Source organism: Notolepis coatsorum, assembly GCF_963971535.1.
Source record: "Notolepis coatsorum genome assembly, chromosome: 3".
Taxonomy (NCBI): Eukaryota; Metazoa; Chordata; class Actinopteri; order Aulopiformes; family Paralepididae; genus Notolepis; species Notolepis coatsorum.
The window spans coordinates 75,494,098-75,506,883 of record NC_140167.1 but is presented as its reverse complement, the minus strand read 5'-3'; the positions used below and the strand labels follow the sequence as shown (position 1 = coordinate 75,506,883).

General features: G+C 39.9%; 1 protein-coding gene across 3 annotated transcripts in view; it reads right to left on the bottom strand.

The window, feature by feature from the left end:
- Positions 1-4,663: 4,663 nt before the first annotated feature.
- Positions 4,664-12,786, bottom strand: part of cherp (calcium homeostasis endoplasmic reticulum protein) — a 62,308-nt gene continuing 54,185 nt past the window's right edge. The window contains exons 19-21 of one of the 3 annotated variants that reach the window (XM_084310409.1): positions 9,686-9,913; positions 9,233-9,287; positions 4,664-6,651 (exon numbers count right to left, since the gene is read on the bottom strand). In XM_084310409.1, the coding sequence (XP_084166535.1) occupies positions 9,241-9,287; positions 9,686-9,913 (275 nt within the window). In that variant the 3' untranslated portion in view covers positions 4,664-6,651; positions 9,233-9,240. The remainder of the gene's footprint in view (positions 6,652-9,232; positions 9,288-9,685; positions 9,914-12,786) is intronic. The other 2 variants (XM_084310410.1, XM_084310411.1) reach the window with 2 other exon arrangements.

Below are 12,786 nucleotides of genomic sequence, written 5' to 3'. Positions count from 1 at the left end.
GCATAGTGGGGAATATTTAAACTCCAAGACATCTAAAGTGTTCTACCATGGGTATATTTGCTGGGAGGGTGGTAGCCTTCGCAGTCACATTGAGTGGAAGGAAGGCCAGTTTATCTTAAATCCCGATAGACTGCCAAAATCATTTATTACTTTGAGAAGATGAGGTAGGGAGGTGGTAGGGTTTTGCATGAACAATATTACATCGTCCGCATATAAGCTAATGTGATGCTGTGTTCCCTTAATTGAGATCGGCGCTATGGACTGGGATTGTCTTGTGTACTGTGCCAAAGGCTCTAGGGATAGAGCAAATAGTCCGGGACTAAGACGACAACCCTGTCTAGACGAGCGCGACACAGGAAAGTGTGGGGAGCAGAATTTACCGATGGATCTGTATATAGTACTTTGATCATATTAATGAACCCCTCTCCTAACCCCATCCATGCATATCTTGTGTTTTATCTATTTTATTTTTTCGATGCCTATTTTATTCTATTTTATTATTGTATTTTGCACAATCAATGCAGGCAAGACCACCCGCATTTCACTGTATGCCCTGGTATGTATGTGACAAATAAACCTCTTGATTCTTGATTCTATTTTCTGAAAATCCGCCTAAAATACATACCTAAGTAAATGGAATATTGCTCCACTTACACAAGGTCCATTTGCCTATTCTTGGTATCTAGGGACATCTATGGACGTTAGTGAATGTATTCCCAGTGTCAGAAATATTGTGTATATTATTAGGCTTGCTTAAATTGTGATGAAACAAAGGAGAATATGAATTATGATTTTTCTTTGCATCTTTGACAGTGAATAACACCATGCTAATAATGACCAGACATGAAGAACTGCCACTGATCTCATTCAGTACCTTCTTGAGATCATGTGTACAAAGAATCTAATGGAAATGAATAAAGGGAAGATGATTAAACAGAAGGTTCTGTAGATACAGTACTGAATTCTCCCATCCGGACAAATGCAATTTGAAATATTATTATAGAATATAGAATAGCAGGCTTATAAATTACCTTATTATAGCCAATTCGCACATTTATATATACATATATTATCTTTCAAAAGGCAGAGTTCAATTTGTATTTAGTATCACCACGCGTGCATAAGAACAGATAATGAAATCTACTGTAATCTACTGTACTTTTTTATTTTGATCAGGGTGAAACCGTTTTGAAACTAATTTCAAATGTAAAGTTGTTGCTGCATGCTAAAAATAGGGAAGAGAAACGAACTGTGCTTCAAAATAATGCGATAACGTTAAGTGTTGTGGTTTATTATCCCGAATAATAAGAGATATTAAAAAATTCATACAGAGGTATGACGCTTGAAACCCATAGAGGCTTTAAGGAAGTGTAGTTCAGGGGAGCTCCCGTAGCTCACCGCATATCTCGGCGCTATCTCTGCGTCGGGGAAAACCGTGCTCGTCACGGATCTGGGGGACACGAGTTCGATTCCCGGACCTGCCGTCATTTCTCAGAATGTCTTCCCCTGCTCTACATCCCATTTCAACCTGTTTCTGTCGGTCATGCTTGACCAGAAAAGCGATAAACGCTAAAAAATAAAGTTTAAAAAAAAAGGAAGTGTAGTTCTGAAAGATTCCAACGCAGATCGACAGCTAGCGATGTTAAAATGGTGCCAAAAAACTACAATTCCCATGGTTAAAACTTTTCCAAAATGGTTGCCTCTCGCGAAATAACCCTGACCAAAAATAAATTAAAATCTATCTATCTAATAACACTTTAACCTATTCCTAAACTAACGTATTGATGATAATATACATTATAAATGCTGTTGTGACATGGTTATGATGTTTATACTTGAATACGTTAAAAAAACGATACATTTGTCAAACAATCTGGAGAGATTGATTTATGACATGATGTCATTTGCGGTCCGCCGATGGACCGCACAGGCGGAAGAGGTGATTTAATATAAGTATGCAGTCCTCAAAAGCGAAAACTAAAATGACCACTTTTGGGGGCGCAGGTTAAAAGGTTGAGTTTGACAGACGGGCTCGGTTTGCGCTAGATTTCTATTGGCTAATGGGCCCGTCATTCCAAGAGGGAGGGCAAAAATAGGGCCAACATAACAGAAAACCATGCACCTCAGACAAACAGGCATTCAAATATGTATTTGTATTTATAATATTATTAATTGTTGCAGGAAGGTAGTAAGGGATATGTACAGATATAGATATCAAATCTACAGGTATGTAAAAATGGTTATATGCAGGTATGTACAGACAAATGTGGATAGATAAATATACTGTAAGAATAAATATATATATCTATGCTGGTATTCTGACGTGATGACCCTTCCTTATTTTATAGTGTCCTTGCTTCAGTAGAAGCACCATTTGGCAACAACTAAATCTCAGGTTAAAGGCAGACACCATAAAAAAACAGGGATTTTCCAGTTTATAATTCATAATATAATTAATATTGCCATACATATGGCATGACACAGCGTCATTGGCCACGGTTGTCATTTAATGATAATCACCTGCTATTTGGTTACAATCACCTGTTGTTTGCGACCAAGATGTCTGCAATCTAATACTTTGAATACAGACTGTATTTGAATATGATGAAAGATTGTCTCCAATCTGTCTTGCTTTGAAGTCCATGGGTGCAGCACAGAGCCTATTCTTTAGCCAGGGTATATAGGGTTATTTACCCAGGGTAGGTTATGGTTATTTACCCAAGGTAGGTTATGGTTATTTACCCAGGGTAGGTTATGGTTATTTACTCAGGGTAGGTTATGGTTATTTACCCAGGGTAGGTTATGGTTATTTACTCAGGGTAGGTTATGGTTATTTACCCAGGGTAGGATAGGGTTATTTACTCAGGGTAGGTTATGGTTATTTACCCAGGGTAGGTTATGGTTATTTACCCAGGGTAGGTTATGGTTATTTACTCAGGGTAGGTTATGGTTATTTACCCAGGGTAGGATAGGGTTATTTACCCAGGGTAGGTTATGGTTATTTACCCAGGGTAGGTTATGGTTATTTACCCAGGGTAGGATAGGGTTATTTACCCAGGGTAGGTTATGGTATTTTACCCAGGGTAGGTTAGGGTTAAAAAGGGTTTCTTCTGTGGATCTGTGATGATAAAATCAAAATAAATCAGTATTGTTTTTTAGTGAAGTGCCCCTTTAACTCATTCAAGTTCAAGTTCCTTTTATTGCCACACGGCCAGGCCGGTGGAATTCATACACGGTGCAGGTGGTAGCTGCGACAATACACCACATAAAAGACGGAACAGTACAGTACAGAAATACATCACCTAAAAATACACCAGGGGTCGGTTTACCTTACTGTTGAAATGCCATCGCCTTTTAACATGGGGATACGTGGCTGTGTTTGCAGCTATATTATATATTATAGCTATGGATCTAATAACATAGTAGATCGTCATTGAGTTTATTCCGGTCAAGATTAAAAAAACAGATAATTTTCTCATTCATACATTCCCGTTTTATACTGTCGTGAATATGAGTGTAGTTTCAGGGCGGTCTGGTGTCATTTCCATAATGGCCGGCAACATGTATTAGAGTGAAAGCGTTATCGTTTCTTCCCTGGACTAGCTACTGTTCTCAAATCAAATTTAGATGATCGGTATTATGTTTCATCATGGATGCATGAAAGGGGGGGGGGGGGCAGCCCCTCCGTGCTTTGATCGCAACCAACGGAACACGCCACACACGCCCCGATCAGCATGAAGGAATTTTTGGATCAACGCAATATTGATATTATAATAGTCCTTACCTTGACCAGGATCCGTTCCGAAAATAATATTCCAATTATCTGATCGCCATTCCAAGTAATGATGTCGATTGTATTGCCAACGTAATCCAGCACTGAACATGATCCGGGGGGGCCCGACCCTCGTCGATGCATGCGTAAAGCCTCAAATATACTTCATGCCGCAAGCCGCATGTGACATAATTTGTGTAATTCTCGTCAGCACGCTCGTCCGCGCTGACAAGAATTACACAAATTACGTCACGCGCACGTGCGGAAGGAAGTATATTTGAGGCTTTATAAGCACTTGCCCTGCCCGAGTAGTTTGACCCCGCCCGCACGTCGCAGCTCGGCCCACACTAAGCCACATCGTTTCAAATTGAGTGCAATAGCGGCCACAAGGCGTTAGGCGGCGGTATTGGACTTTTGCAATCCCAGACGCATCCCCAGTGAGAAAACACAGCTGCCTGCATGTTTATGAATGGAAATAGCGAATAAAAGAAATAACGATTCAATAACGTATATATACGTGGTTGGCATTCAACGATTGGTGGGCTAACACGTATTAAATCGGTGTTGGCGGCCATTGAGTTAAGGACAATCCATGATGATAATTATAACATAAATTACAATAATGCATTTTAGACACACATTGCAAATTCCACATTATTATTTTTAAATCAACCCTAAACTGATGGTGGTTAGGAAATAGAAGGTTTCCCTCTACTGGATACAATGTGTAATACGTTCCTACGTGTCCGCAGGCGAGCTGCTGGGGTTACCTCATGTATGATAAACAGACAAAAGTAAACATTGATATTATTACTTCTTCTGCCTGTACCTACCCTCCCCCATGCTGCTATGACATGAATTTCCCCAAGGGGATCAATAAAGCACTTGAACTTGAATCATTAAACACTCTTTTATTACAAAGCCATGTCATGAGGTGCAACAAGTCTTACACACAACAGCAGAGATGGCGTATTTCTTCTCGCATTATTTACTCCTTTTTTGTGGAATTTTTTTTTTATACAAAAAGAGCAACATTACACTACAACTAAAATCAGACTTACATGTGGCTGTATGAGAAGAAAATACATGAGAACGCTCCCTAATTATCAGCACTGAAACATCCCCCATGGCCCAGACGTGTGATGAGATCTTAACTGCAAACAAAATAAGAGTAGGTATGAGCTTGAGAGACGCAAGGTTGGTAGATCCTATTTCAATACAGTCGACGGAACCTTATTTATTGACATTCCAATTGACTCATCAACTGTTCTATTAATGGTATTCATTAGGGGTGTAACGGTACACAGAAGCCACGGTTCGGTATGTACCTCGGTTTTGGGGTCACGGTTCGGTACGAGTTTGGCACAACAGGAAAAAAGCTAAATTAAAATTTTAATTAATTAAATTAAGTTATACATAGTTCCACCTAGGCTTGCCACGGTAGTCAGTGATACCAGTGTCATTCTGTGTTCAGGCATCCACTGAGTAAATTAATTGCCTACATTATTGGGCGAACAAGAAAAGGATGAACATTTTCAACCTATTGTAATGACCCTGCTGTGTTACAAACATATCATTCATTCATGGTTTTGTTTCAGGGACACCTGTAGTAAAGGGGAGGGGAGATGAGGGGAAACAGCCCAGTGCAGAGTGCGCGGTTGTTAATTTGTGCTGTCCGCTTGTCATCATGCCTTTACAAGCTTCAACGTTTTATTCATCATCTAAATTTGGCAATACAAGCTTAATATTCAACGTTAAAGATCAAAGTAAGCCAAAGTAAAGATATTGAGCATACATTTGTAAAATGTGCAACCCTAGTTTGACCTAGTGTCGTATGAGACATATTCGTTGTATGGCTGGATGTACCGAACCGTGACATCCGTACTGTGAAGTTGCGGGACAAATACATGTACTGTTACACCCCTAGTATTCATGGTGTCCATTTCCTACCAATATGGCACAATGCCGTCAATGTGGCTCACCGACCACATTTAAGTATGATCACCTGTGATTTAATTACGATCACCCGCCGTTTGCCTTTCACGATGTCTGCCATGATGATGTACTCGAATACCATGAATAGAAGCACTCATTTTGAATTCCAAATTTTTAGGAAAATCTGCTTCCTGTCGACCCCGATCCTGACTAGAAGACCCCCCGGGTCGAAGACAACAGCCATTACTTTAATTACTGCTTAGATGATCCTGTGCACAATAAGATATCAGGTCAGAACGGACTGTGTAAATTAAGACTTTTTAAAACCTTTTTCACGTTATTCCATGTTTAAAGCCACCCCTACTTTAAAAAGGGATAGTTCTGGTTACAATGATGATGTTGATCAGTAGAATCCTTTGTACAGACAGGAGCTCGAACCCCATTGACTTTGCATTGACGTGTGGCCAAGTCGCCAGAACTACTGAGGAACAGCATGGATTGTGCTGAGAATGGACTCTGTGCCAATCAACATCATCACTGGTGTTAAGAAATAGGACTAGGGTTCCAAAAACCTCTATCGCGCCTAGTGTACACGGTACATGATGTCGTACACAATATACCAAGGTTTGTAGCACGTCCAGTGTTTAAATACTGCTCTTGATGCTTCATCTGAGCAGTGATAAAAAATGCTCTACTAAATGCTCTCTATTAAGCCAGTTAACAGTGAGGACACTCGACTGCCTCTGTGCACTTTGCTCTGGAAATATCTGACTAGTTCAGGTGAGGGATGTAGAAGGGTTCTGGTGTGAATGTGGCTGTGAGGATGGAGAGGATGTTGGTTTGAGGGGGCGCTTGATGGAGAAGAGGGTGTTGGTTTGAGGGGGTGCTTGATCCGCATCGTCAACATCACTCGGCGGGCGGAGCCTCTGGAGGTTCACGGTTAACTGGAAGAAAGAAGGCAAATTAGTTAACAGCTTAAGAGTTAAAATACAAGCTAAGCATTTATAACAAACCGCAGAGAAGCCACGCTTCTCCATTCACTCGTCGCATGTCAAGTGGGGCGGGGCAAGAACACAATGTCAACATTATAGTGACAGCCATGATTAGGGATACATCAGTATCCATGCTGGTATAGGATATCGGTCCAATATCACAAAAACCACATAGTGAACATCTATGAAAGTCAAAACTAAGGCTGTCAAAGTTAACAAGTTATTAACGAGTTAACGCGAAATGCATTTAACGGCACTATTTTTTATGCGAGATTAACGGGCTGTGATGTTTGAACCTCGGGCCACTCCGTAATTTGGGAAATCAGGAAGCAATGCACTGACGTCGATGCCGTAAATATAAACAAACCCCCGTGACCACTAGTATAATGGACAAGAAATATACTATTTTGAATGGCAAGTTCAGCTTCAAAGCCATGCCAGATGGCTCTCTCGACAGGACAAAAGTAATTTGTATTTACAGTCGATGTGAATTTAGTTACCACCGTGGCACCGGAGTACATCTACTGTACTCACTTTTCGGCCAAGCATACCGCCGATGCAGAGAGCCCTACGCCCCCTCCTCGCTTGAGGCAAACCACGCTGGATAATTTGCAGGGGAGACAGTTACAAGCTGCAAACTTACAACAGTGGTCGCAAAATGGGTGGCTACGGCTTGCAGGCCGATTAACATTGTGGAGGACGGCGGTCTGTGTGAAATAATACGCATTGCATCCAAGACGAGAGAGCCAAAGTGGCGGAGGCGTTGGGGCAGACCGTTGCGCTCACCGGAGACTATTGAACCTCACTCGTGAATTATTGATATTCTCATTGATACTATGTTTGTTTCTGACTCAAAGTGTGTGTGTGTGTGAGTGAGAGAGAGAGAGAAGGGGGGGGGGGGGCAAGAGAGCTGGGAGATTTTGTGTGTGTGTGTGTGTGTGTGCGTGCGTGCGTGCGTGTGTGTGTGTGTGTGTGTGTGTGTGTGTGTGTGAGAGAGAGAGAGAGTCCCCAAACCTTCTGTGGGTGAATGTAACAAGTTCCTAACTTTTTCTTTCCCTTATTATTGCACACTTTATTCATTGTTTTAAATTATTATGTTCTTTTAAGTTATTTTGTGCATCACTCTGTTTAGAATTGTATGCAAATGTGCAATGCATGAGGGTCATCCTTGTGTGTTAAATGGCTGCTTAAACAAAAAAATGGGGATGAATAGTTCAAGTGTAAAGTTCAACACACTACTGTGTTAGTAATCATTACTATGTCATGTTACAGTTGGTAAATTGGTATGCATCTGTTATTATTTTGTTGGGCTTTTTATTATTTTATTTCAGCATTTTGTTTTACAATGCAGTTTGCACATCTTAGTTACTTCTGGACAGTATTTCTCATTGTGGCAATAAATAAACATGCACTTTGCATAAAGCAAGCATTTGTCTACTCTCATGTTGATAGGAGTATTAAAACCTGAAAAATAACCATTTAACCTCTTAACAAGTGGGCAGAAAAGTGGCCATTCTTTTACTTGAACTTGAGGACTGCATACTTTTTTTGCAAACCAAAAATACTATACTTACTTATAGCACATGCATGAGCCTGGTCTCTTTTGAAAGATAACATTCTGAAGTTTCTGATATAATAAAGAAGATTCACTTAGTTTTAGTGCTAATGAAATAGAGTAACATAGGTCTGAACTTGAGTTGTAGAAAAACTTGTTACTCACATTTTTCTGTAGTAGTTGCAATATCCAAAAGTACCGTAATTTTCGGACTATAAGCCGCACCTTTTTCCCCCATTTTTCGACCCTGCGGCTTATATAACGGTGCGGCTTATATGTGACTCGATGTGACCAAACCCGAAAATGTAAAAATCGAAATATTGCTTTTTTGACTGCATTGAAATGTTATTTATCTGTTCCCTTATTTGCTAAACTTAATACAACTTGTAAATGAGTTCATTCTTGTTATTTGTCCAACAGTATTGTGTCCCAATGCTGGTGGGAAGACTGTAATTAAACATTAAAACACCTGCGGCTTATAGTCCAGTGCAGCTTATATATGTACACATCATTCAATTTAGCTGCTGCGGCTTATATTCAGGTGCGGCTTATAGTGCGAAAATTACGGTATATATCCAAAAGTTCAATACAATCCAAATTTCATATAAATCCAATATCCATTCAGAAATAAGTGATTAGGAGTGATTTTGGTTAAAAAAAATTATTTAAAAAAGCTCTGCCGGTTTCAGTTTTCTCATTCACTCCAATGCATTTGGCGCATTTTTCTCTTCCTGTTTCGCTCATCCCCACGTGGGGTATCATTGGATTACAACCATGTCCAATAATTTTCTAGATCGCCAAATGCTAGAGCACCGGGAGTGGTAATCTGACTCTGCTGTGTACTTTGGCGCACGCCTCACATATCAGCATGTAACTCGCGAACCGCAGAACGGATTTTGACACCTGAAACGTCAATCGACAGGCAACAAATAGGACTTTAATTCGATATATATATATTGTATAAGAAAATATGCACACCCGAGCCGCTAGATGTCGCCAACGTCCTTAAGAGGTCCCGCCGGCGGGTCGGTGCCTGTTAAGAGGTAGATTTAGAACAGATAAATATGCGATTCACTTGCGAATAATCACGATTAACTATGGACAATCATGCAATTAATCAGATTAAATATTTTAATAGATTGACAGCCTTAGTCAAAACACAAGAAATCAGTAGAAGCTAGGGATGGGTAAAGTTTTCCAAGATCGAGTACTCGCATGAATTACTGGAGTAGCGCTCGAGTAATTTTTGGGGGAAATATTGTTTTAAAAATGCATCTTAAAGCGCATGGCGGCAGCAATAACGAGATATTGCGCAGTCTTACACACACACAAACACACACTCTACCAATTATGTCTAGCACCACGGAAATAACAATGCACAGCAATATACCCAATGTTTAATGTGTATTGTCAGTCAAACCAGTCAGTTACCATTTGTAATAATTACATTACATCCACCGTCCTCTTCTTTACCTTCCTCCCGTGCCTTCATGCGTGCTACGAAGTTGTAGCTCTTGTTCCTGCGGTAGTTCTCGTATGGGTCATCCAGAGACACCCCTACACCTTTGTACTGGTCCCACTTGTCCCGGATGTCTCCTCCCTTGATGGGGTCCTGGATGCCTTGCTCCTTGGCGCCGAGACCACCAGAACCGCTCCAGCCTGCACAGAGTGGAAAGGATATCAACAGACCACCAGAATCACTCCAGCCTGCACAGAGTTGAGACGATATCAACAGACCACCAGAGAGGGCGCAATTTAACTATGACGAAGATAAAACTACCTCGGTGTCTACTCTAGAAGGAGAGGGGATTTTTTTGCGAGTGGCAGCAACTTAAATCATAACAAAATCCAGACTAACTTTTTACATTGGTTGCACCAGTGCGCCTAACTTTTTCATTTAGGTGTACCAGCACATAATTTAGGTGCACCCAAAAATGTTCACCGCGCCTTTTGCCACTGCAATAATACATTTTAAGCGTTACCTTTACCATTACCTTTTTTGTGAGTTCCCATACACATTAGTAATTTCTTAAGATGTTATAAATTATTGTAAAAAATAACATTGTATTACAGTTAGCTCGCAAAGTCCAATCCTTCACTTTTTTATGTCTATTTTAACACATTCAGCTCAGCTCCAGTTAGAGCTGTCCCCAAGCCTGTTTTTAGGATTTCGCCAGGGTTTTTCCGAACGGACGTTCGAACCATCGTTTTTAATCATGCAAACAATTTGCTCCTAAATACTAATAATCTTTCGGGTATTTTATTTAGAAAAACTTCCGTCCGCACCTCACTCCAGCGTACTTGACTTTAGGCACATAGCGCACATTGCTGCGGTTGAGTAGTAGTACCTACTTACTGGTCACGGGAGGCTTCAATAACGTTTGAATGATAATCCATTTTGTGAATACATTTGTTGAAACAACTTTGTTGGCTGATGGCTCCTGCTATCTTAACGTTAGCAAGCTAAAGGGCTGCACTCTAATGTTACATAGCTTAACCCCTCTAGAGTCTGAGCTGTTGAGCCCCTCCTCCCTCAGAATTTTCAAAAAAGAATTTTTTACATAATATGAAACTACAGGTTCATACCTTCAAAATAAGCCATCAGTTGTAAAATTTGAGCCGATAGTTTTCAATCAATGTCCTATGAAACATTCTGGTAACATTCTAACTAAATCCCAGTACAGGGCTTTGAAAGGAAGAAAGTGAATTCAGCTATTTGATGAAAGGACTACACTCCCAGAATTCAATGTGATCAATGTCACTCTAGAGCAGGGCCCAGCTTCTACACACACACACACACACACACATAGCCAGCATGTTTATATCTAGTTTATATCACATATATATATTAAGGCTGTCAAAGTTAACGTGGTATTAACGCGTTAACGCACAATTCTATTAACACCACTAGTTTTTTTAACTCACAATTAACTTTTTAGAAAAAATTCAAACAAAATTTTTTTTTACTTTTTTTTTTTTTTTTTTTTTAACTAGGCTTCACTCAGGTGTATTATTGATACTCTCATTGATACTATGTTTGTTTCTGACTCTAAGTGTGTGTGTGTGTGTGTGTGTGTGTGTGTGTATGTGTGTGTGTGTGTGTGTGTGTGTGTGTGTGTGTGTGTGTGTGTATGTGTATGTGTGTGTGTGTGTGTGTGTGTGTGTGTGTGTGTGTGTGTGAGAGAGATAGAGAGAGAGAGAGAGGGGGGGTGAGAGAGATGAGGAAGGGGCAAGAGAGAGAGAGCTGGGAGTGTGTGTGTGTGTGTGTGTGTGTGTGTGTGTGTGTGTGTGTGTGTGTGAGAGAGAGGGATGGGCGGGGGTGTGAGTCCTCAGCCCTTGTGTGGGTGAATGTAACAAGTTCCTAACGTTTTCTTTCCCCTATTATTTCATGCACACTTTATTCATTGTTATTTTCTTTTAAGTTATTTTATAAAAATGTGCGATTAATTTGCGATTAATCGCGAGTTAACTATGGACAATCATGCGATTAATCAGATTAAATATTTTAATCGATTGACAGCACTAATATATATATATATAATTAAATAAACACAACTGGAATAGAATATCACACCATTTTATAAAAAAAAAAACAGAATAATAATCAACAAGAAACATCAACCCTGTATTGTACAATGAACAACCCTATATCTCACTGGGGTGCAGAGTCATTAGAAATGTATCCAAAAGAGGATATGGAGAGGGCTATAGTGTTCTTGGTTTTGTGTTTCAGTAGGTGCTCTTTGGATTAAATCCGGGGTAGGATCCATTATAGTTATAAAAAAAGTTGAAGTCCAAGGCAGCTCTACAAATCTTAAAAGCCTTTATTAAATGGCTCACATTATTTTGATAATTTAAAATAAACAAACATGTTTCGGCCTACATAGGGCCTTCATCAGGGTATAGATAACTAAGACCAAACAAAACTCAGACTAATATAGAGAATCCAGAACTCTGGGAGAGTCTAATTACTTCCACAGTGATATACGGTATATATATATATATATATATTTTAAACAGATACCGATAATTTCCGATATTACATTTTAATACCAATATCGGCCGATAATATCGGTAGGCCGATAATATCGGACATCCCTATTAGTTACCAATTGCAACCACTCACTGCACAATTCCCAGGTAGAGGTCGTAATTAATCCCTCTAGGGTCGGCGGACCCACCAGTACTTTAGTTACTATTTCTTAGAACAGCTCCGTGGTGCTGCATGCTAGCTGTTAACTTTTTTGAATTAGCAACCTTACAGTTTTCCAAATAAACATCTGGTGTGATCCTAGCCCTTCTGGAAGCTCTGTAATCCAGCAGGTGTGATCCTAGTCCTTCTGGAAGCTCTGTAATCCAGCTGGTGTGATCCTAGTGTGTAGATTCTCCTTTCTGAATTTGATATAGTATTATAACCCGATACATAATGTGGATATATAATTGTAATTCAATTGTTATTTAATTGTATTATTATACCGTAATTCCTCTAATAGTAACCGGGTCTCAAATACAAGCCGGGTCTCTATTAATGG